At 44.1% G+C, this 22,091-nt stretch overlaps 2 protein-coding genes and 1 long non-coding RNA gene across 4 annotated transcripts; 1 reads left to right on the top strand and 2 right to left on the bottom strand.

The window, feature by feature from the left end:
- Positions 1 to 123: 123 nt before the first annotated feature.
- Positions 124 to 21,194, bottom strand: LOC124182434 (fork head domain-containing protein FD4-like). Of its 2 annotated transcripts, XR_006870761.1 has the most exons (4): positions 19,875 to 21,194; positions 15,382 to 15,965; positions 13,500 to 14,943; positions 124 to 136 (listed from the first exon to the last, which is right to left on the bottom strand). XR_006870761.1 is itself a non-coding variant. In XM_046569733.1 (3 exons), exons 1-3 carry the CDS (start codon positions 20,091 to 20,093, stop codon positions 14,454 to 14,456), a joined length of 1,293 nt encoding a protein of 430 aa, XP_046425689.1. In that variant the 5' UTR covers positions 20,094 to 21,194; the 3' UTR covers positions 12,816 to 14,453. The 2 variants fall into 2 exon arrangements, 1 of the variants encoding a protein (XP_046425689.1); XM_046569733.1 differs by lacking the exon at positions 124 to 136 and having other exon boundaries at positions 12,816 to 14,943.
- LOC124182435 (aspartate aminotransferase, mitochondrial-like) lies at positions 3,709 to 6,819 on the bottom strand. Its single transcript, XM_046569735.1, has 8 exons — positions 6,711 to 6,819; positions 5,599 to 5,758; positions 5,388 to 5,516; positions 5,043 to 5,261; positions 4,795 to 4,951; positions 4,621 to 4,719; positions 4,236 to 4,552; positions 3,709 to 4,057 (listed from the first exon to the last, which is right to left on the bottom strand). Exons 1-8 carry the CDS (start codon positions 6,725 to 6,727, stop codon positions 3,935 to 3,937), a joined length of 1,221 nt encoding a protein of 406 aa, XP_046425691.1. The 5' UTR covers positions 6,728 to 6,819; the 3' UTR covers positions 3,709 to 3,934.
- LOC124182452 lies at positions 8,890 to 10,814 on the top strand. The gene is made up of 3 exons (XR_006870770.1): positions 8,890 to 9,120; positions 9,469 to 9,939; positions 10,475 to 10,814. It is a non-coding gene; the product is annotated as an uncharacterized LOC124182452 (long non-coding RNA).
- Positions 21,195 to 22,091: the final 897 nt, after the last annotated feature.

Below are 22,091 nucleotides of genomic sequence, written 5' to 3'. Positions count from 1 at the left end.
CGCAAGTGTGCTGCTGCAATTTTACCTTCAATTATAATTATACGCACGTGGTTTAACGTCGCTTGTACGCGCGTGTGTATACATATATATATAATGTATATGCAATGTGAACTTGCATTATATACGCTCTTCGCGACTTACCAAACACGCCATTAATCGAGCTGCTGCTGCTGCTGCTGCTGCTGCCGCTGCTTATATTCTCGCTGAACTGCTCCTCCGCACTGCAAGAGCTGTGTAATCCATCACCCGTGTTTAAAATCGATCTTATCACTTTCAATTTTCGTAAATTTATACCGTCTGCAGCTGCGCTGCAGTGTGAATCAGGATGCGAAAGTGGCGCGAAGACCTTTATCCTGTTAGATCCTGAACTAGAAATCTCTCTTACCTATTCAGTCACCCTTGTTGGATTTTTAAACGAGATAATACGGGTAAGCCGATTAATCGAAAAACGTCGAAGACTTTGACGTCAGTTATACTTATATTAGACAGCGCTAAATACTTCGTACAGCAGGAGCCTCCGTTTTTTTTTTCGCCGGTAAAGATCTCGCGTATGAAAGTAAAAAATTTCAAGGTACCTGTAATAATTGAGGACTAGCCTGAAAAAAGTAATTGAAAGTAAAAAAAACGGGAGATTTTAGTAGACGTAAGACATGAATATACGACAGTTTAATATGAGTTACTGCCTTGATATCGCGTTGTTAAAACTGACCATGGATGGCCCCGCACTGCAACATATCATGAAGCTCGAGTTTATGATATGATTAATAATACTCCTAAACGATGCAAAAAGCAATTCAGTCACGGATAGGCGGGATCAATTTATTAACGCTTTGATGTTTCTTTGATGGTTTCTCGGCTGAATACGGCGAGCCTGTACCCCGGCATAACCGGAGAACGAATGTTCCCAGAGGTTCGTTACCTATACGTAGTACAACGCGCATTCGAAAGCGTATCTATACACCCCGCTATACACGGGTATTTATGTATACACGCTTCTCTGAATACCCTTCCTGCGCTGCCTGCCCGCCTTCCTTATTATCAACCAACAATGAACCGACATTAATTCAAAAGCTTTGTACCTATAATGTCTGAACTCGCGGCGTTGTTCGGTATCACGCTACTACTCGAAACACAAACCTGCTTCTTGTAGATACAATATTATATCATCTTATTTCACCTCGTTTTATGTACTCGCCACGCAACCGAGCTCGTATATCTACCCACAGGATCTTCCGCGAAGTTGGTGCGATGACCATCACACGTCTCGTTTACTCGTCGTCAGGTAATGTAAGTTATACATTACACACACTTCGAAATCGATCTTTAAGAATTCTTATACAAGACGACCCTCGAAATCACTCCGAATTTAATCCCTCACCTGTATTGAGCATTAATTTACGTTTCAAACCGAAATAGCAAATCGAGTTTTCTATTGTACAAGTTTCGTGTACGCGTTTCATGAAATACTGATATTTCAATATCGCGAGTGAAAAAGATGCGACGTTGAGAAAAAAAATTGATAATAATTTTCGTAATGCACTGTTGCCTCTCGGAAGATAGGTAAAGCGTTGAAGTTGCCCTGCTTTCTCTCAGATTATACAATGCAATCAGGTGACACCCGAGGATCAACGGTCAGCGTGCGACCGAGAGAATCGTGTAGGCATAAAAACGACCCGCAGCGGTGTTTCCCAATACCAATAAGACTGATCCTGATCGTTGTGACTCGGTTTTTCTCGAGGTATCGAGGGGCATCGAGTGACCGTGGCTCACGCTTCGTCACGGCTACGCTCGTGTCTCGAGCAGCCGCGGAGTTTCTCTTCCAGGTCCGCGCTCTCGGGAGTCTCTCTTCCAGGTCCGCGCTCTCGGGAGTCTCTCTTCTAGGTCCGCGCTCTCGGGAGCCCGAAACGCTGCAACCGCTTGTGCGTGGGCAATCAATCGCATACACGCAACACGAGGCGAGGGCAAGGCTTCTGTAATTCCATAAAATACCCGCAGAGTTTTGGTCGAGCCGCTGGTCCAGGGCAGCGAGCGATCGAGTCTCCAGTTCCAGTTCGAGCTCGTGCTCACTCACCGATCGTGCTGTAAGCAGGCCTACGGCTCGATGCACACCGAGGAGTGTTGTTACCGCGACGAGCAGCGCGGGCCAAGGTGTGCATAATTGATTGTTCCCCTTCGTAATTGCACCAGGAATTGACCGGGTTGATCGATCGCTTCGATTTGTATTATGTACTCATACACCGTTATGCCCTCGTATATTTCTACCCACCCGCTTTCTTCGATCCCCCTGCAGGCATATCGTCGATTGTCGTTTTCGATTCTACGATATTACGATATTATATTGTTAATTTACCGTCCGCTAGACCACACGAGGGATCGCGTATATACGTCGATATAAATAATATCTGTATGAAAATCGAATTTGACTTACTTATACTTACGTGTATATTGTTACTATTCGTTTCAATCCCAGCTGTAATCCATTTACGGCTATATCTTTTTTAACTCGTACCTATGTCCGATAACAAATTTACGCGGGCCTCGTTATATAGAGTCGGCGAAGAAATAATAGTCGAATCGACCATTCAGAGTATTATTATTACCATTATTATTATTTGTTACTAACTTTCTAAATACTTATACCGCACATGTAAATGCCGACGAGTTGGAATAATTTCATAGATACACATAATTTTATTACATGGCTAGGTCGCTTTCTTAGCCTATTAATCAAACGCGTTGGCTACAATTAATTTAATTACGAGTAGGTATGTACATAGTAACAGAAACATGTAGGATGTAATTATGGTTTCCGATAAACTAGAATTTATATTCAGTAGCTGAGGTAAAAAAGAAATGAGAAATGCATGCTTCTACAACCATGTTATCAATATCTTGTGCCGATTATAGTCTCTCCCCAGTCGGGAACTTTAATTATTTCCATAAATTACACTTTTCTAGATTCATCTTCACTCGCACACTTGAGACGACGTTTAATTGTATTTTTTACATTTCTGTGACTTCAAAAATCTGCCAATAGGAATTTGTATTTTATATGAAATGTATCATCTTAAGGTGGTCCGTTGGATCGAGGAATCACGGTCAGCCGCCATTTGATTCGTATTACTAATTCAATAGGATGACCGAAAGACCGGATCCCACGCGATGTCTTTCAACAAAAACAAATCAAGACTTTGACGAAAAAAGCTGGTCATAAAAAAGCAATGAGAAGGAAATAACATCGCGCAGCAGCCTCGAACGGCTCTGAATCCTCGAATTGCGGGGAGAGGGGGTGGTAGGAAAAAGCGATTTAAACGAGTTAGTTATGCCTTACGATCGAGTCGCTGTGACAACGAGAAGAACTCGTACAATTTTTGCCTCCGCTGGACAGTGTACAGGTGTACAAGGTATGGAATACTCTGTTATATTCTCAGGACACGTTTAGACACGCGTGGTTTTCTCACGTTTGGCAAATTACGCATCCACCAATTCTAATTACCGAATCTATAATGACCGTCCCGATTTAGGATCTCTGGCTCATGTCGAACCTGACAAAGTACATCTTACCACGTTCCTTTTTTTTTGACTCGTCGTTGGATCTCGAGGCACCAGTAATCGAATACGACTTTATGCAATTATTCAAATCACGTCGTCAGGAGTAACGTTCAGGACGAATGAATTCCGACAAGATATATTTGAAAATTTGATGCTGCCATTTATTGCTACACATGACCATACATTTTATTTTATAAACGTTTATTATCAATATCTTGCACAGTACACCTTCACGGAAAGAAACCCTCGACTTTTTTCTTGTAGAATTTTATCATTATCAATGAGTTGAGGGCGCGAATTTACACCCAAGTTGATGGTTTTTTCCGTCAGGGCACAGACGTTGTTACTGCAAAAAACTCGCTCAAACAGTTGTATGAAATCTTCATTTGGTAACTTCGTGCAATGCTCTGGCGACGCGTTCCACATTTCCAGGAGTTATACGAGCCACTGCAATCCGACCGTCCACCGACACGTAAACGTGATGTTCGTTGCCCAATCTTTTCACCTGAAAATCGTTGGTTTCGATTATTCATGAAGGAAAGTAACCAAAGACATCAGCCTATAAATGCAGTTTAAGCATGGCTGCCGTTTACACGCATGCGATTTTATTTCGTCTCTACGATAACTTCCAGCTATCCCCTGTACTTCAGCTGATGCTAAGATGAAGTGTGCTGGGGAATTACCTGTTCTAAAGTCAACCCACTGAAACAACACATTCCGACTTGATTGGTAACGTGATCCCAGTTTAATTTCGTGCCAGTTTTATCTAGGTGTTCCTTGAGCGCCTTTCGAGAGGAGTTTATCCTGTCTGTCATGGTCTTCAGGTCCTTGATCCACTGCTTTTTTAGATCAGGATCCGCGAAGATCTCGTTAGCAATTCTGACACCGTTTACAGGGGGGCAGGAGTACATCTCGCGCATGATGATCTTCAACTGGGATCTCACTCTGGCCGCTTCATCTGCACTGGCAGTGACAAAGCTCAAGGAACCGACGCGTTCCCCTGAATCGTGAAAAACGGATCAAAGTAAAGAAAAGCGAATACATATTATACTTTTATTATTTTCTCACCGTAAAGTCCGAGGCTCTTGGAATAGGTCTGTACTATTGTAAACTGGTGACCATCTCGGGCGAACAGCCTTACGGAAGCAGAGTCCTGTTCTGTGTCACCTGTGAAGTAGAAACAGTGTCATTTAACTCGAGGATATTCGTCTCCTTTCTAGAGTGTCTATCATCGTTAACTACCCTTTGCCAAGCCAAGGTGAGCCACATCGATAATTGGATAAATTCGCCTTTTCTTCAACGCCCCCGATATTTCAGCCCATTGTTCCAGAGTCGGATCCACGCCGCTGGGATTGTGCGCGGAGGGTTGAAACAGGATAATCGATCCCTCTGGCATTCGCTACAACATTTTGGTTTGAAGAATTCAACATACGGCACCAAGGCGTCGAAACTCGTTCGGTATTACCGATTTCACGAAAGTTAATAATTACCCCGATGTCTTCAAGGAACCCAGGGAAGTCGAGACATTTCTTGTGATAATCGTAGTAGCGGTATTTTTTAACGGATTTAAAATGTTGCAGAACCCCCTCGTAAGCACCGTAGGTCGGATCACTGGACCATATTTCATTAACACCTCTGTAAAATTGGGACATGAATTCTAGCGTGACACGAAGTCCGCCAGTGCCACCAACTGCTTGGATCATCGCGACCTGAAATAACGTCAAGAATCCGGGTACTAGTGCTAATGAATCTCCGAGTAAATACAAACTCAGACAGATTCCTTCCATCCGTTTGCCTCATATTTCGTGCCACCTAATAAAATAGTCATCGCATACTCTGCCCTCAGCCAACAGCTCCGAGTCCTCGCCGAGCACCAGCTTGGTGCTGTTCAAGCAGAAGTCCGGGAAACCGTCAATGGGCAGATACTCCTTGTCGAGGTTCTTCGCCGCCAGTTTCTTCTCGGCCTGAAAATCACCCGGGGCTTTAGTGGCATGGTTCCAAAGTTTTTACGGTTTCGGTTGCAATTCGAACACAACAACGGTTTACCTGGCGAACGCAAGGCAGCACCCACGGATTCCCTGAATCATCTCGATAGACGCCAGCGGTCAGATCCACCTTTTCAGGATGTCGATCCCTCGTGTAAGCTTCCCCGCTTTGCAGCATCACGTCCGGAGGAGCAGCGGACACATGACTCCACCAGGATTCACTGAAATTGAACAGAACCACTATCATGTTTAGTTATCAAACCCGAAAGACAACGACTTCGAATCATTCCTTGCACTCGACCAGTTTCCTCACTTTGGCCAGAAAAATATTCTAAGATTCCGTGAATGCGATCAATGGAAACGTATTTCATTGGTGGTGTTCGTTCACAAGAAGAACACCCAGGACCTGTACCATAGATGTAAACACTCTCCAAACACGAGCGTACCTCAGTTAATCACAACGGCTTTGTTCTCGTGAAAATAATAACTTACGAAACAACAAGCGTTGGTTTCTATCGTGAACAAAAGTTATTACACCGACAAAAATCAGTGTTCGGTTTCGTGGGAAATTGCATTCTTGGAACTTGTTTCATCGATCAACAACAAACAATTCAAGTACTCTCCGAACATTAAGACGCAAGTAATTCGACAAGTGCGTAAACTTATCATCTGTTCAAGCTTATCGAAATTCGTAGAGGTAGAAGCTTTTTTCCGCACCGACAACCCGAGTGCATGAAAAATTGTTGACTTTATTTAATGATCGGCAGTAGGAATTGTAGACAGAAACATTCCTGAATAATTTTGCACATTTTAGAGAATGGTATAAGTGGAATTGATGAATAAGCCGGTCTAGTAAAGAAATAAATTAAGAAATAACGAATTCGAGTACCGCCGATGACATTCCAAAAATAAATCATAATATTATGGATCCTCAACGTAAGCCATCATACATATTCACGTTCATCGTTCGATAAAGCAGACGCCGTTTACTGGACTCAGATAATACTTTACGTCTACACGCTTTTACTCTCGAATGAATTGACAAGGTTGAAAAATCATTAGCGACGTATTTAAAATTCCATTAACTTAAATCTTCAAAGATCGGTAGACATTCATTTGCGATTGCATTTACAAGGAATGCTTGCCCGGATTTTCATATCCTCGATCACTTACCTCGAGAGAAACACCATGACAGTTTCGGAACAACCAAACGACTGGTACGTTGTCCAGCGAGTAACTAATATCGGCTCTATTAGAATGCCCCTCTGTATACCGGTTGTTCTAATAACCGTTTAGATACGAACTTCCGGCTAACTTGACGATACACTTGACGTATGTAAACAATTTAGGAACGCCTTTGGACCGCTCGAGCTGCGACGTCAAATATTCCCACACTTATTCTCTTTCCTATGACATCACACGTGTGTGTCTTTCTAATTCATTTATCGGTTTCGACACTTTGTTATCACGACTTTAATTTTTATCCATCGATTTCTGCTGGAACTGCTTCAATTATCTTCATCTATCGTGCAAATTGATGGATAATTTGTTTTCAACTCATTAATTGTATTATGAAGCTCACGGTGGAAATCTAAATGGATAAATCGCACAGATAAGATATCTATACGTGTCTGTTTTGCTACTCTACGTACCAAACAACTCGTTGGATAAACATTTAGATTTACAATTAGACGTCACTTGACTACATTGAATTAGCGGTATCGTCCCTTCTAATTCAGCCCAAGAATAGTGTAAATATCTGTAACGTGTTTTCTGATGTAATGGAAATATAAAAATTTTCCTCGGAAAGTGAAATTTAAAATAAAATGTCATCCAATTCATATGTAATTCAGCCCTGCAACCGAACGCTGGGTTCGAATCTGAAAAACTGTTTCCATTCAGCCGGAGTATAATATAGATCAACGTCGAATAGCAATAGCGAGAAATTTTGTAAGGTACTTAGCTCGTGAAAATAGTCATAGTCATGCAACGTCGAGTCTTAGAAAGAAATTTCATTCTTCGACTACATTGGAATTGTGGGTGAAAATAATTGATTATCACATAGAGCGATGACCGCTACCGATTAGAAGAATATATTGGATTAACCTTACGAATCCCCGCGATTTGTGTTCACAGTGATTTCATAAGTTACACTACGCTCATGATGCGTAGTAAAGTATAAACTAACCAAAGTCTACTTTGTTTGCTATTAGTTTAATATTGATAATCTAAAAAATACAATGTACTCATACTTACGATTCACTGACCGAATATTATATACGTTGAAAAGAACGTCAAGAATAATTCGAGAAAATCAGTGCGAGAATCTGACGATGAAACTCCATCAGCACTGAGTTATCGTTACGACGATAACTGCTCCGAATACAAGTGAAGGTAGATTATTTCTTGTTGACGTAATGGGAATGAGAAAAATCTTGATCATATGGTAATGCCTGACCATTGGAAGTAAGTGACGCACGTCATCGACCGAGAGTGCATTATAAGCGGATGAGCAAGTTTCTGGGGGCAGTCTAATAACGTTATTCACAGTGAACAAGCTCCTCTGCTTCCCATGCACTGATCCGCCCTCCTCAGTTCTCCGCCATCTTGACTGCACGGCTTTTGCAATTTGCATCATACATAATGCGCCAATTTGGCACAAGCTGCGTTCTCCGACACGAATTTATACAACTTACGTTAGTTTTTCAGCTAAACAAGATTTCAATGTCAATTTATTGTTTTCCCACAAGCATCAAATTATCGCAATAGTTACGAGTAATCGCAATCAAAACGACAAGTGACAAATGCTAGATTACACTGGTCAACTGATGTCAAATTTTTATTTCGTCCACGTAACTAATAAAAGAAAAAATAGTTTTATTGGATAAAGTTTGCTTTTGTAGGAACAGAACATTATTTCGGATTTTAAGAAAAATTAGCATTTACAATCCAGATAGATTTACATCTAGAACCCAGACTCAAAATTCGTGTTGACCGGTGTTATTTATGAACGTAAAAAAGTCAAAAGCAAACTTTATGAGTAATAAATTAAGATTTTGCTTGTTATTCGAAGTATAGAATCAAAATATATTCATTCGAATATAAACTAAAAGAAAAATTTTTTTTTAGTGATCTGTGTTATCTGCCTAAAATTACGTACGAAACTCATTTTGGATTAGTACTCGGAACCGTATTTTTTGGTTGTGGCAAAACATGAATAAAACTTAAAGAGTTTAAGAGAAATGTCTCGGTGCAGGCGAAAGCTAAGATTATGTCAATGTATAGACAAGTATACAATGTATACAAGTTATTCAAATTACCAGTATCGTTATTCCTTTTAGCTATACGTCATGGAATTCTTATTAGAAGAAAGAAAACGAACTACTTTCCTATACCACTAATTATTCGTTTTTTCATTTCAGAGATAGTCTCTCGCTGATTCCGAGTCTCCGATTTGAAATTCGAAGACTATAGGATCTCGAGAATATGAGGAATCATCGTCAAGAATAACTGACAACGAGTGTCGACGGATGCAGGACCCGATTCATCCCGTTCCTGTAAGGGTACGGCTGTGTATAATACGGTAGGTATAATATTTTGATCGCATCTCAAGGAAAAACCAGCCGTGGGCCCCTTGTTTGCAGGTGTATAATGGTTATGCTTCGCACGGCATGTAAACTGGATTAGTGACGCTGCGGTGGACCCCACTTTGTAAGGTCTTGTCTTATACGCTCGCGGTAGAAAACCAACCGCCGCACAGTCACCGCATGACCGAATAAGTTGACGCTTACTTTCTCAAAGTTTTTCTTTTTCCCGCTCCCCCGAATGTTTTTTTTTTCCGGGTACACGTGTCTTTCCCTCAGACGGGCGAGCAGACCGATACACCGTGCATGAGGCTTTCACCGAATCGTTACCGATATTTAATTTACAGATCGCAGAGTCATTCAGCTCTGCCGATAATTTACCCCCAGAGGCGGGTGATTTTAACAACGAAATTAGTCAGTCGACTATCGCTGCTGTCGTTATGTTGTGATAAAGGTAACGGACGAGTTATTCTTGAAATCAAACGACAGAGTTCGAGGAAAGTGTGAGTAATTCTCAGTCGAATAAGGAAGACCACCGCGGTAGTTTCGCTCCCACGCGCGAGGCGTCAGGGTATCCAACGGTGGATGCCATTCTTCCTCTTCTTTTTTACACCAAATTGACGTCGGCCAGCCTGGGATCTAAATGTACGAATGGATCACGGATCACGGGACAGACCCCGCCGATCCTCGAGGTTTCTACGGTTCGTCGCGCGTCGAATTGCCGACGCCGCAGCCAGCGACTAAAGCAGATCGGCTGAAACAAGGTGAAAAAAGCTTTGTGCCTGCCGTAGAAGACACAAATAAACTTAAAAATAAAGGTAAGTCTTCGTCATTTCGGGGTAAACGATCAACGATCAGTCGTTAAAGTCGTTGTCTCGACTATGTCCGTTATCTTGCTTCCTAAAACCATTGTACATATAATATCGGTCTCTAATTTTTAACTCCATGTAGAAAGAAACTCACCCTTAACGCACTCGCAAGAAGCTAGATGACGTTACAAGCTTCGATGTACTCGAAATATAAGTCTGTAAACAAAAACTTTGCCTTCGATTTTCATGAATTCTCGTTTAATTCTCGCCAAACCTCCGGTTCCCTTTTCATTGTCTTCTTGTACCTACAGCGATTATAATTATCATCACCCGCAAGAACTGTTGTACGGAAAATAAACGGTGAAACTTGCCACTCAACCCCAGCAAATAGGCAACCAAAGTCACGTCTTCTATTTATACATATTGAAAGTGTAACTTCGGTTGCCTATCTGCTGGCGTTGAGTGACGAGTTCACGAAAAAAAAATCGGTAAACGTACACCTACATGGATAAGCGAGATAATTTTCGCGTCATGTTTTTCCAAGCCGTTAAAAAGCCAAAGGGGGTGACGATGATCATGGCGAGCATATTCTGGGGTGGCAGAAAAGGGCGAATGGGAGACGCATTCATCGGGGTGAAACAGGATAGTCGTATCCGACTTTGTATAGGCGAGCCGGCGGTGCATCGTCCAGCAAAAACAGGGGTAGGCGGAGCTCTCTGACGAGCCGGTAACTGCCTGTGAATAATTTAATATTATATGTCTTTCGTCCCCTTTCATTCTTCGGTTGAAACCCCCGGATCGCCCAAGTCTGTTTCCATCCCCGATTCCGTCTAGCCGACCACGTTTTCACCGCAGCTTCGATTTGATTAGGTATGTAAAATAAAATCCCGCGTCTACGTCTCCCCCTCCCCTCCCATGCATTGAAGAATTGACCCTGAATCAAATCGAAATCTAAAACTGTAAAATCGTGAAATGAAAATGTAATGTGACAGCAGCTCGTTACAGAACCGATCGAGTAATTGAACAGGAGAATTGAAGAAGGTTGTAACTGCCTCCAATAAAAAATTTTTTTTTTTATTTTGTGCATATTTAGATATCGCTTGAGTTTAAGAAAAAATCACACTTACAGTCTTTCTTAATTACCATCTTCAATTATTTGTCAATTTCTTACAGTTTCCAAGATCAAAAGCCCTGTGTTATTATGCCTGAAGAGACGGTTTTCGTCATGTTTCTAAACACAACTTGTCGAAATATATTTTTTTTTTTTTTCACTTGTATGCCGGTATTTTTCATTTCACTAATTTTTTTTTTTTTTTTTTCTGTTCCGCTTATTAGGCGCGGTTGCGTTGTCGGGAGGTTACAAGGATCCGAAGATACCTAACCGTGAACGACGCACGGCAACGTCGTGGGCGTTTCAAGGGAGAGAGCGCGAGTTGTGCAGCACGCGGCCTGTTCTGTATTCTTAATTACTTTTTAATTACCGTTAACAGAGTAGAAGCATCGTACAGATCGGTTGTACAGGTATTATTCGAGGAAAATTAGGAGCTCCAGATCTTGGCTGCAAATCGGAATTAGACCGTGAACGATGGGGAGATTAATTGATATCGTTATATTATATACGCCCGCCACATCTCACCTCAGACAATTACTAAAAAATATGCATTATGGACTAGATAAAAAATTAAACACGTCTAGTAAAACAGCGGTTTCGAAATATCACCGATCAACGTTACGACACACGTGTATATGCGAGTGAATTCCTAACTACTTCATGGTCCGTCGTCTGCTAAAATTTAATGCGCATGCGTTACTATACGAGAGCGTCTGTTTGCCAGGGGTACTAACCGTCATAAATTTAGTCGAAAGTTCCCCGCGATTTATCCAACCTGAAAAATCTTTACGATTGTCAATGGCAGTTGTGCTCAATTCATAAGTGTCGACATTTTTTAAATCATAGACAGTTGGCCTCTTTGGCAAACAGTCAATGCTCTAGGATCCTATCGCGTGCGCGTTGAATTTTTGCAGACGACGGATCATGCGGTCGTTAGAAATTCACTCTGTATAAATACATACCTACCGTACGTATTACCTAAACACGGTGAAAAATAATCATCACGCTTAATCGCGTACAAGCTATGCTCGATTTGCCGGTGCTCTGGAGAATTAACCGCGATTATTCTCGCGGTCGCGTGGCGTCCAACCCTCATCTGCTCTTACACGAATATAATATACGTTGGATATTTCGCCTGTATAATATTATATAATTGCCGCGTGATGTTTCGCAATAAAATATACATTGTACGCTGGAAATAAAAGAAGTGAACAAAAAGCAACAAGTATAAGTCACGGCTTAATACCTACCTGTACTACGTGTAATACGTTCGCTGGGGAAAAATATCCCGACGCCCATTTTCCATATGCGGTGCTTATTAACAATCTAATTGTGCAGCATACCTATATATATATATGTACAATAATTTCTCAGACCGCATGCAACCCCGAAGGGGAATAATTGTTTCAGACGTTGAAGAAATTATTTTCTGGGTGCAAATCTTTGCCGTTGTAATTTAATGGAAAAAACTAGAAATAGTACATGTTCCGCTATACAACTATCGGAATAGTAATTTTTTTTTTCACTTCATATTCCTTATACATTTACTGCATGGTATCAGATATTGTACCGGAAAAATATTGGAAAAGATATATAAAAGGTATAATAATAGTTTCATCGAATCATGTTCAGTTGTATAATCAACGTTTAATGAAACAAACTTTATATAATATCATATACATATTTATATACATTTACATATTACAGTAAGAAAAGTAATAATAATAACAGCAACAACAATAATGTTAATGATAATGATGAAGATGAGAATAATAATCATTCACTCTTAATATTTATTTGTACAATTATGTTATGATTATTATTAGTATTATTAATTTTATTATTATTATCATTATTCTTATTATTGTTATTATTATTATCGTCGTATACAGGTGAATGTAAACATGTATAATGCGATATATTACGGTTTTCTAACGGCCGCTGGGAAATGTGAGAAAATGTATGTATTTCTTCTATTCGTACAGTATGGTATATAATACAAATACACGAACGCTATGAGAATTTTCCTAAATTACAATTTGACTATAAATCACCGCTAGTTGTTTTAGTATTATCATTTTTTTTCTTTTTTCGTGTTTTCACGTAACGTAACGGAATACCCTAACACCATGGAGAGAGAAATGTATGATTTCATCCCGTTAAAAGTCAGGATTAACAATATTTTGAATCAGCAGGGTCTCCGGATCATCGATTTGCCGGTAACGGTTTGGGCAAGGGGAGGGAGAAGAGGGCGACTTTCCTTGGTCGGCCCAGAATCGGGCCCTGTGATTGGCAGGTGCCGGTTTTAAAACGACTTTTCATTGGCCAACGCGAAATACGTGATACTTAGGCGAGGCGACGCGATCGTAAACCGCAACGACTAGACTCCAAGGGAACCCATCTGACCCATTCGCACGGTCTGCAGAAACCGGGCGGACGGAACGAGGGAGGTTCGAACTCTCCTCTCCCTCCTTTGTTTCTCCAGTTCCTCTCTCATTGCTGCGTTTCATTTTCGCGGGCTTCCTTTAATTTCCTCTACTTCTTTTCTTCCTCAGCGCGCGCGGTGCAACCTTCTATTGGCTGCCGGTACGCTTTACTGCTAAGTAACGATAATTGATATCGCAGCGCGTTGCTGATATTCCTCAACTGACGCTCCGTAAAGTCTCTATGCCTTATACCTGCTCCCGGCAAATTGGCACGCCGATTTTTAACCCGTTCCCATAGTCGTAAACTGGCCTGCAAGAATACCGCCGGGATTCACTACCTGGTATTAGATCCAAGTTCTCTTAAACCATCCAATCCTGATCCGCGTCACATGCCGCGGAGAGTCAATGTTCAAAGATTGCTCGTTATGAACTGGAGACGAGTTCTCGAAGGACCGAAACCAGGGCTCAACTTCCCTTGAAAGTATCTCTTAACGAGTCTTGACGAATGTTTAGAATTTCCCACAAACGCCTCGGGAAGCTAAGAAGCCTGAGGAAACACGGAGCAGCACTCGCTCTGTAATCTGGAAGTATTTCTGCACGTGACTCAGTCTCACCGTCGAGTCCGAACAGCATCAACGACTGCAATTGCGCACATGACCCGGAGCGAAGAAAAATGGATAGGTACTATAAGCGCGTATCGCATTCTGAACAAGGACTGGATTGGAACATCCGCCAGTGCGGAGAAATCGACCAGGAGTAAAGGAATTGGAGGAAAATAAAAGAACCGATGGTTTTCGAAAGTCCAACGGGCTTCCATTGTCTTCAAACGGAAGAATGTCTTCAAGTACCAAAATCGCTTAATGCATCGAGCAAAATACGGGACTACACTCGTAACCGTAATTGCGTCTGGTAACCATTTTCGCATCTCCAACTTCGGTGTCTCGCCCAATTCATGTTACAAGTCCGCAACAAACGTAGTCATGCTACTACGTGGACGCCAAATCTCTGCAAGATTGACCCTGACTGTAACTGGAGGTCGTCGAGCTGTCCGGACCACGGGGTGGTTGGGGTAGGGCAAGAATGGTCGGGGATGTCGTGGGGGTCGGTGGGAGACTGATGGGATGGGGCACCGATAGGCCGAGGGTAGTGTCAGGAATAGGAGCGGCAGGACCGAGTCCAAGCATAGCGGGAAATCCGGCAGCGTAAAGGCCATAGAGGGACGCGGTGGACGCCGGAGTCGGTGCAGAGCTCGACGATGTCTTCCCGGGTCCCTGGAGTCCCGAATGAGAACCAAAGAGGTTCGCCGTGGCCAAAGCCGTGGCGTAAACGGCGGCTGCCTGGTGAAGGTGCAAAGGGTAGACACTGGGCGACGTCGTCATACCTGAGGTGTAGATGCTGGGTCCGCACCACGGCGGTAGAAGTCCGACCGACGTCGAGGTCGAGAGGAGCGGGTTCAGGCTCGACAGTCCCGCTGTCCTGTTGAAAATCGTCAAGAATGAATTTAGGAAAAGAACGTCCGTGGACAAATTTTGATGGTCGTTAATCATAGGGATATGGGTTTCAGAACGTCGCTTCGTGCCTCGTGAGGTTTTTTGTCTTACTGAGAATTGAAGCAACTCTTCGAGAATCCCAAACCAACAGCACTTACGACTGCTTGATGGATGCGTTCGAGCATCCTCCGGTTAATCACCGGTAGTTATGATTAGGTTCGGAGGAGAGAAACTGTTTGGATAAATCAACTAGTAATCACAGATTAACAACAATAAGTGCATCGTATATCGAACTGCGAATGGAGAGTACAACGCCAGTGCAGCAAGTGTGATCATGCTTCCCGAGTGAAATTTCATCTTTGATAGATCGTCGCGAGTACAGCGAGTGATTGATTGGCACGGTTACAACTATCGAATCCCATACCTGGAAGACCGACTCGCGGTTGAATCCGTCGAGGACTCGATGATGCTCTCGATGCTGAAAGATTTGTGGGCCGGATTGAGCGGCTTCGGTCGTTTGGGTAGAATCCTGGAGTCGGAATCAGTGCCGGGAAGAATAGTCGTGCCGGACTGGGCCAAGGTGCCAAACTCCTTGACGTTGTACCCGGTGGAGAACTCGCTCCTTGGAGGAGTGTGATACTCGGGTGGTAGGGAGATGGCTCGTTGGTCTCTAGCGACAGGATAAAGGGTGTGAAGACCCGCCAAGCTCGAAGTCGCCTGGAGGAAGTCGATCTGCCTCTGCGTGAGGCTGATTCCTTGGTGATGGTGGAATGATCCGGAATTGTTGTCCGAAATTGAAGGTCCGAAGCTCTCGGCCCCGCTGCAGTTGTTCGTCGCAGCCAACCTAGCCGCCGTTTCAGCCAACGCCTGGCTCTCGGCTTTCGCTGCCTTAGGGAGCTTAAACCGCTTCCGACGACGGAGGAACGAACCGTTCTCGAACATCGACAACGCCGCTGGATGCAGCGCCCAGTAGGCACCTTTGCCCGGGGTGTGAGGACCCCTGGGAACCTGGAAGACAAAAAGTGGGCGTCAGACACTCAGCCGGAAAGTGCGCTTCAAGTGGTTCGAGAAGAAAACGGAAACGGGAGTCCAGATGAAAAATGGCTGAACCCTTTGCTTCGAACGGCCAACAGCTAATCTGAATCCAACGAACGAAACGAGTATGGATGGACTTGCGGAGCTTGAATTTGTACGGACGTTGGCAACTCACTCTGCGAAATTGTTCACGAGGTAGAAGCGACTCCTGGGTCCGTATTACCGGCAAATGTGAATCAAACAAGTTTGACGGTACTAGCGTGATGATTGTTCGCCGTGGTACAAATTTGTTCATTAATCGATATTAGCGTCTGTATAGGTAGAAGCAACGTACGAAGGAGCGTGAGTCAGACCGGCTCAAAATCAGGTGCGCTTCTCGGGTATTTCTGACTGCTCGAGCAGCTCGTACGGAAGTTTAATCGATTCGCAATCAGAGAAGAAAGCCCCCGGGGCTGGTGAGACGAGCTGCTCGCTCAGCCCCTCACATCAAAGCAAAATGCGAGTGATCGAACTCGCGAGGCTTTCGACCGGCGACCGAAATGCCTATTGGCTAGAATCGAGAAATGGAGGAAAGGGGGAACGGCCGCAGATCCTTTGATCTACTCCCGTTTACAGTTATTTTACTGCCATAGACCGGTGCTTTTGTCCGATTGCACCCGATACACATTGTTAACAAAACGCCGGCGTCAGTCGCATTGTTCCCTCACGGAGTGCGTGTGCAAACTGAAATCAGTCTTTTGACGGCGAAATAACCCATGAAGAATTTATCCCCGCATGTTCCTTCCACGTCAATTCTCGTCTGCAGCGCCTGCAGCTCGTGAATTTAATCCTTTGTCCAGTCGCTACCTACTTTCACGAAATGTCAAATATTTATATTGATTCCTAATAGACCGTCTCACGATAATGCCTACAAAACACCCCACGCGCGGATATGCACTAAGAAAATCATCCCTGCAGACGTCGAAGTGAGTCACGACACTTGACGATTATTCATCAAGTTATCTCCTCCGATCTGCACGAATAATTGTTAAAAACTTGACGTAATTTCAATATGGTCGGCGAAAAAAATCGCGTTACATTATCAAAGGTGTTGAAATTGCTCTCGTTCTCTTGAATCGTGACTAAAAAAAAAAAACAAAAAACGGTGAAACTTGTAATTGCAGTTCACGGTGTGACCGCTTCACGTACGGATAAATCGCCTCTTGTAATTCAAAATAGGTAGATACGTTGACTTTTACATTAATTTCGGATGCCAAGGAAGGGTTTGCTTTTTGCTATATTCTTGCCGGGGACTTAGCGGTCGGATGAATGGCAGCGGTGATCGAAAAAAGACAAAAAAAAAAAAAGAAAGAAGAAGAAACAACAACAAAAGAAGACAGAGAAAACCTGTAGCAAAGATTCCAAGAATATTGTATACATATCGGTAAGTTTTTGTTACATTTGCGATCGGACGCGCTGTGTGGCGATTTACTTCTTTCTCAATCATTCGCTGCGATTGTATAACACTTTTCCAACGAACTTGCGGCTCTACTGTCACGACCAAAAAAGTAATTACAGTATACTATTATGCCGCAAACCGATCTCGATCGATGACCTGCGCGCGGACTCTCTGTATTTTAGTACCGATCGCAGAGTCTAAGTAGATACGAATATTTATGGCGACTGAACAGAAATTGCGGCTTTGCGAAAATGACACCAGACGCGATACCATTTCGGCATGTGATTCAACCAGCTAGTTGCAATCGTAAGTTTCCTTTTTAAAGAGAGAGAGAGAGCAAACGAAATGAAATGTGACTAGCTGTCGCTTGAATTACAGCCTACGATCAGAGCTTTCAGTGCTGCCTTGATCTAATACCTACTTACACGTGCTGGCATTTCGTCGCAAGAAACGACGAGTGGTAATCCGATATCCTGGCGCGAACCATCCGCGTCACAATATATACATTCAAGCCTTTATCGAACACGACGTGAAGTGATTTAGATAGCTGCCGTAAGGCGAACGGCATTGTGACATTCACCGGCACAATCGCATCGTTGTGATCAAAGAAAAGTTTAATTATAAATGCATTCCTACTAGTATGCAACTTGATAGGCAATCTTAACACACGCTGTAGTCCAGCCTCGACGGCTGCACGAGCATTCAAATCTCCAGCCCTCCACACGACAGTTTCAAACAGCATTTAGTGTCTGAATTGCGACTGAATCAATGATCTTACTTCCAACTAATCATCGCGTAACATCTAACGCATTTTGAAACTACAGTGTTCCATGGTGGCCGGTATTTAAACGTCGCATTGTCTTCCCAAGTAGAAAATCGAATGAGATGAGAAAGAGATAAGATGAGGCGATAGGAGAATAACGTATAAACAATTATTCAATTTAGGATTAATGAGTGTAATTATGACCAGAGCGAGACCGTCTGTGCGTAGGGTACACAAGTTTAATGACGGCGGTAAGATTACGCCGAAATTGGTGTAGAAAATGATACGGTACCCGTGTAATCTCCACCCTGAATCCTGCGGAGCGCGAGCCAGGTTTTCCTAGGTGCTAATAGTCGGGGGTTCTGTACGCAGCCTGAGCGGTTAAATTTTTAGAAAGAGGCGTATCGGAAGTCGCAGCTGCTCTCATTTGACACTTTCACACACGTTAGACGACCGGCCGATAGTCCCTGCACTCTACAGAGCGTGTAATAATGTAGATTCTCGAGTCTTTTTCCATGGGTCTCTACATACACCCAACGGATTCGAGGTCTAGCCGGGTCTAGGATGACGACAAATAGAACTACACGGTAGATGGCCGCGGGATGATGATCGTCTACAGGTGGCTCACAGGTTGCAATAATGACAGGCCTCGAAGCCGCCTTCACACCGGGCCCTCGTCTTCACGGCGTTGGCTGGCTAATCTTTCGAATTTATACCTTGGTACGTTCTTTTATTTTATTTATTTGTTTTTTTTTTTTGTTTTTTTTATTTTTCTTCTGATCTGTGCACATGCGTCCGATGCATTGGTATACACCATGTTTTTCACCCTAGAGGTGTTTTCAGTCCATCCTCTCGATCGCGCTCTTCGATCTTATACCTGTAAGATTTTTACTCTCAAGCTTTGGAGTGTCTGTGTGTTTTCATCGTTCCCGCATGGCGACTGGTACGGAAGAATTTTTAACATTCGTATAATAATATGCCCGAAGCTTTTTCTGCCGTCTACGGTGTAGCGTGACTGATTTTAAAAACAAACTATTGAAATGCTAGATTATTACGACTCCTAGCGTCATTTCGGTTTGCCACTGCAGGGCATGAAACAATCGTAGATTAATTGGTAGAGAATTGCTCAATTTCTACTTTCATGCTTCGGGAGGGAATTTGTGTCGAGCCTAGGAAGTGTTTTCTGGTATAATTACTGAACTCGCGGATCAGTCACCGTTGCCTGTTCCATCGGTTTTTGATAATATTGTAGAAGGTTGAGAGAATGAATGGGGTACCATTTTGATAAACCGTGAATCATATTTCACTTCAAATACGACGTTCCGCTCTGTTTCCCGCACTTAATCGTAGGATTAAGAACGAGATAGTCCCGAAATCCTGCCTAAACGTCAATTTGATATTTAACCATCGCAAAGTGGTATCGGACCTACGTGATCCTTCTCCGTCGGGCGACGACGTCGTATCCTGCGGAGATAATTACATCGGAAAAAAACATTGTACACAGCGTCCGATCGCGGTGCAGTAGACAAAGTGACACAGGCACCTGTAAATAACGATCGGTATACGACCGCGTTCCCGAACTTATCATGCTTGCTTCTCGAGCCAAGAGGAAGAAAAATGGTGCGCCATCACGGCCGAGGAAATCGTTGGGAATCGTCATCAGCAACCGTAAACGTCTTACCTTGATGAAGCAATCGTTGAACGATAGATTGTGCCTCAGAGAATTCTGCCACCGTCTCGTGTCCCGGCGGTAGTACGGAAATCGGTCAGCAATAAACCTGTATATCTCAGCGAGTGGTAGCATCTTTTCACGGGATGACCATATCGCCATTGCCGTAAGCGAGATGTAGGAGTAGGGGGGCTTCTGTTCGCCGTATGACTCGCGCGATGGTCTTGGCATTTTATCTTCGGCTACGCCCGCTGATGCCGATATTCCTCCACCACCGCGCCGATGACGATATTCCGAATCGATGTGTACGATCTACCAGCTCGTTCCAGCCGCCGCGATCGGTCGCCTCATCTTATGACGGTGAAATTTGACTCCGGGTTTCGCTTCGTCTTTAGGTTATTGCGCGGGGTTCCTGCACGCCGAGGTCTGCAGGACGACCTGTTCTTTTGCGAAGTAATCGAGCAGAGACACTTTGAAACAACGTGCGAAGTGTTACATGGTGGTGATTGAACGACCGACGCCTTTTGATGAGAGACTTCCTTTCTTGTTTCCTCGCCTTTTCACGTCTTCGACGGCTTGTAACTGTGGCTAAACCTGGCCAAGTCACGACCTGGATTCATTCGACTCGCACTGAGTAAAAACCGCGCGCTGCACCGTCACAACCGAACTGACGATACTCGACGGCCAACTTTAACGATTTTTATATTCTTTAACCCCGGGGGTTTAATTACCCGTTCACATGCAACCTGCACGTACGTTACACTGGCGGTTGGTCTGACCCCAAGTGAAATTGTCACTCGAAAGAAACGCTAGATAGCTTTCGGCGAGCGTTAAAATATCCCATGTACTCGGTGCTCGAACAGTGGTGGAAAATTGGAAAATTTCAACGTTCGAACGATCTTCTTTATGCTGTAAAAACACCACGAATGTTATGTTTTTCGTAAGAGCACGAGACGATCCGCTGTCGCGTTTGTATCCTTCACCTTAAACAAAGGACGAAGAACTGCACGTAATCACACTGCCGCACTCGGCTGCTGTCTCTTACGAGTTATAAAATCGCGTGGGTACGAAGAGAACAAGGCCGGGACGCCTTTCTACGCGTGGGATAATAATCGGCTTGCAACGCGGTGAGAGCGAGTCTGAAAAACGTGTCCGACGGGATACTCGCTGAGAAATATACAAGGTACAACAGTGTCCGTTGATTATTTTCGCGCAGATATCGCGAATCAATTAAAATTACCGCAAGGGGGTCGCGTGCCCCGCGAAAATCGTATCGGGGAGTTTCGTCTCTCGGCGCACTCCGCACTTCAAGCTTATGGCACGCGGGCGAAGTTAAGGCCGGCTTGCGACTGCGACTGTCTATGTGCCCCACCGTGGGGTACGCCCCCCGTTCTCCGGGAGGCGGAATTATGCCCTCGGACCGCGCGCTGCAACGGAAATACGACCTTGATACGCCTCAGCGGAGCCACGCCCCCGATCCAGGGGCGGATGTCGGGGGGAATGTCGCCCCGAGAGCGAAGGAGGACTCTGGAAAACGAGGAGAGGATGCGAACCACGGCAACCGGTGGGCCGCAATAAAGGCTCGACTGACTGATGAGGATTTTGGAATTTCTACAATTTTAGTGAGACCAATGCGCGCGAGGCGATATCGATCCTGGACCCGGAAATTCTCGGCGCCCAGTCGATCCTGGGTCTTGAGGCGTGGCTAAGGGGGTTACCGCCATGGGGCGGAACGGGGCGGTCTCAGCCTCCATTTTGTTTTTTACCTTTTTCACAAAGAACGAGCAGACACGCCGCGCGCGGTATCGATCAATCCACTAATTTGACGGTTCACCGTGCGCCGCACGCCGCTTGCCTTTCCATACATAATGGCTCGCTGATGGGCATTGTCCGTCCGTCGGTTCGTATGTCGGCCTCGAGAGTTCTTCGGTTTATTATTAGACGCTGCGGGTGATTACCGAACGGTGAGACGGAGGGGTAAGGGCAGAGGATGAGAAGAGGAGAAAAACCGATCCCCGATCCCTCGCAGTACGCTCTGCACGGTTATCTTCCGTTCTGCAAATGCTCGAACACCTTGGGTATACCCACGATTTCATCGGACGTCTACACGCGAAATTCTCGCGGAATGCGTTAGCGGTTGAGGATTCAATTCGCAATCGCGAATACTTTTATTGGACGGTTACAGTTCATTTGATACACGTAAAACGGGCGGAACACACTCCGGCCTTC

This window comes from Neodiprion fabricii, chromosome 5 (genome assembly GCF_021155785.1).
Source record: "Neodiprion fabricii isolate iyNeoFabr1 chromosome 5, iyNeoFabr1.1, whole genome shotgun sequence".
Classification (NCBI taxonomy): domain Eukaryota; kingdom Metazoa; phylum Arthropoda; class Insecta; order Hymenoptera; family Diprionidae; genus Neodiprion; species Neodiprion fabricii.
The sequence above is the reverse complement of the archived record's forward strand: the minus strand, read 5'-3'. Positions and strand labels throughout refer to the sequence as shown.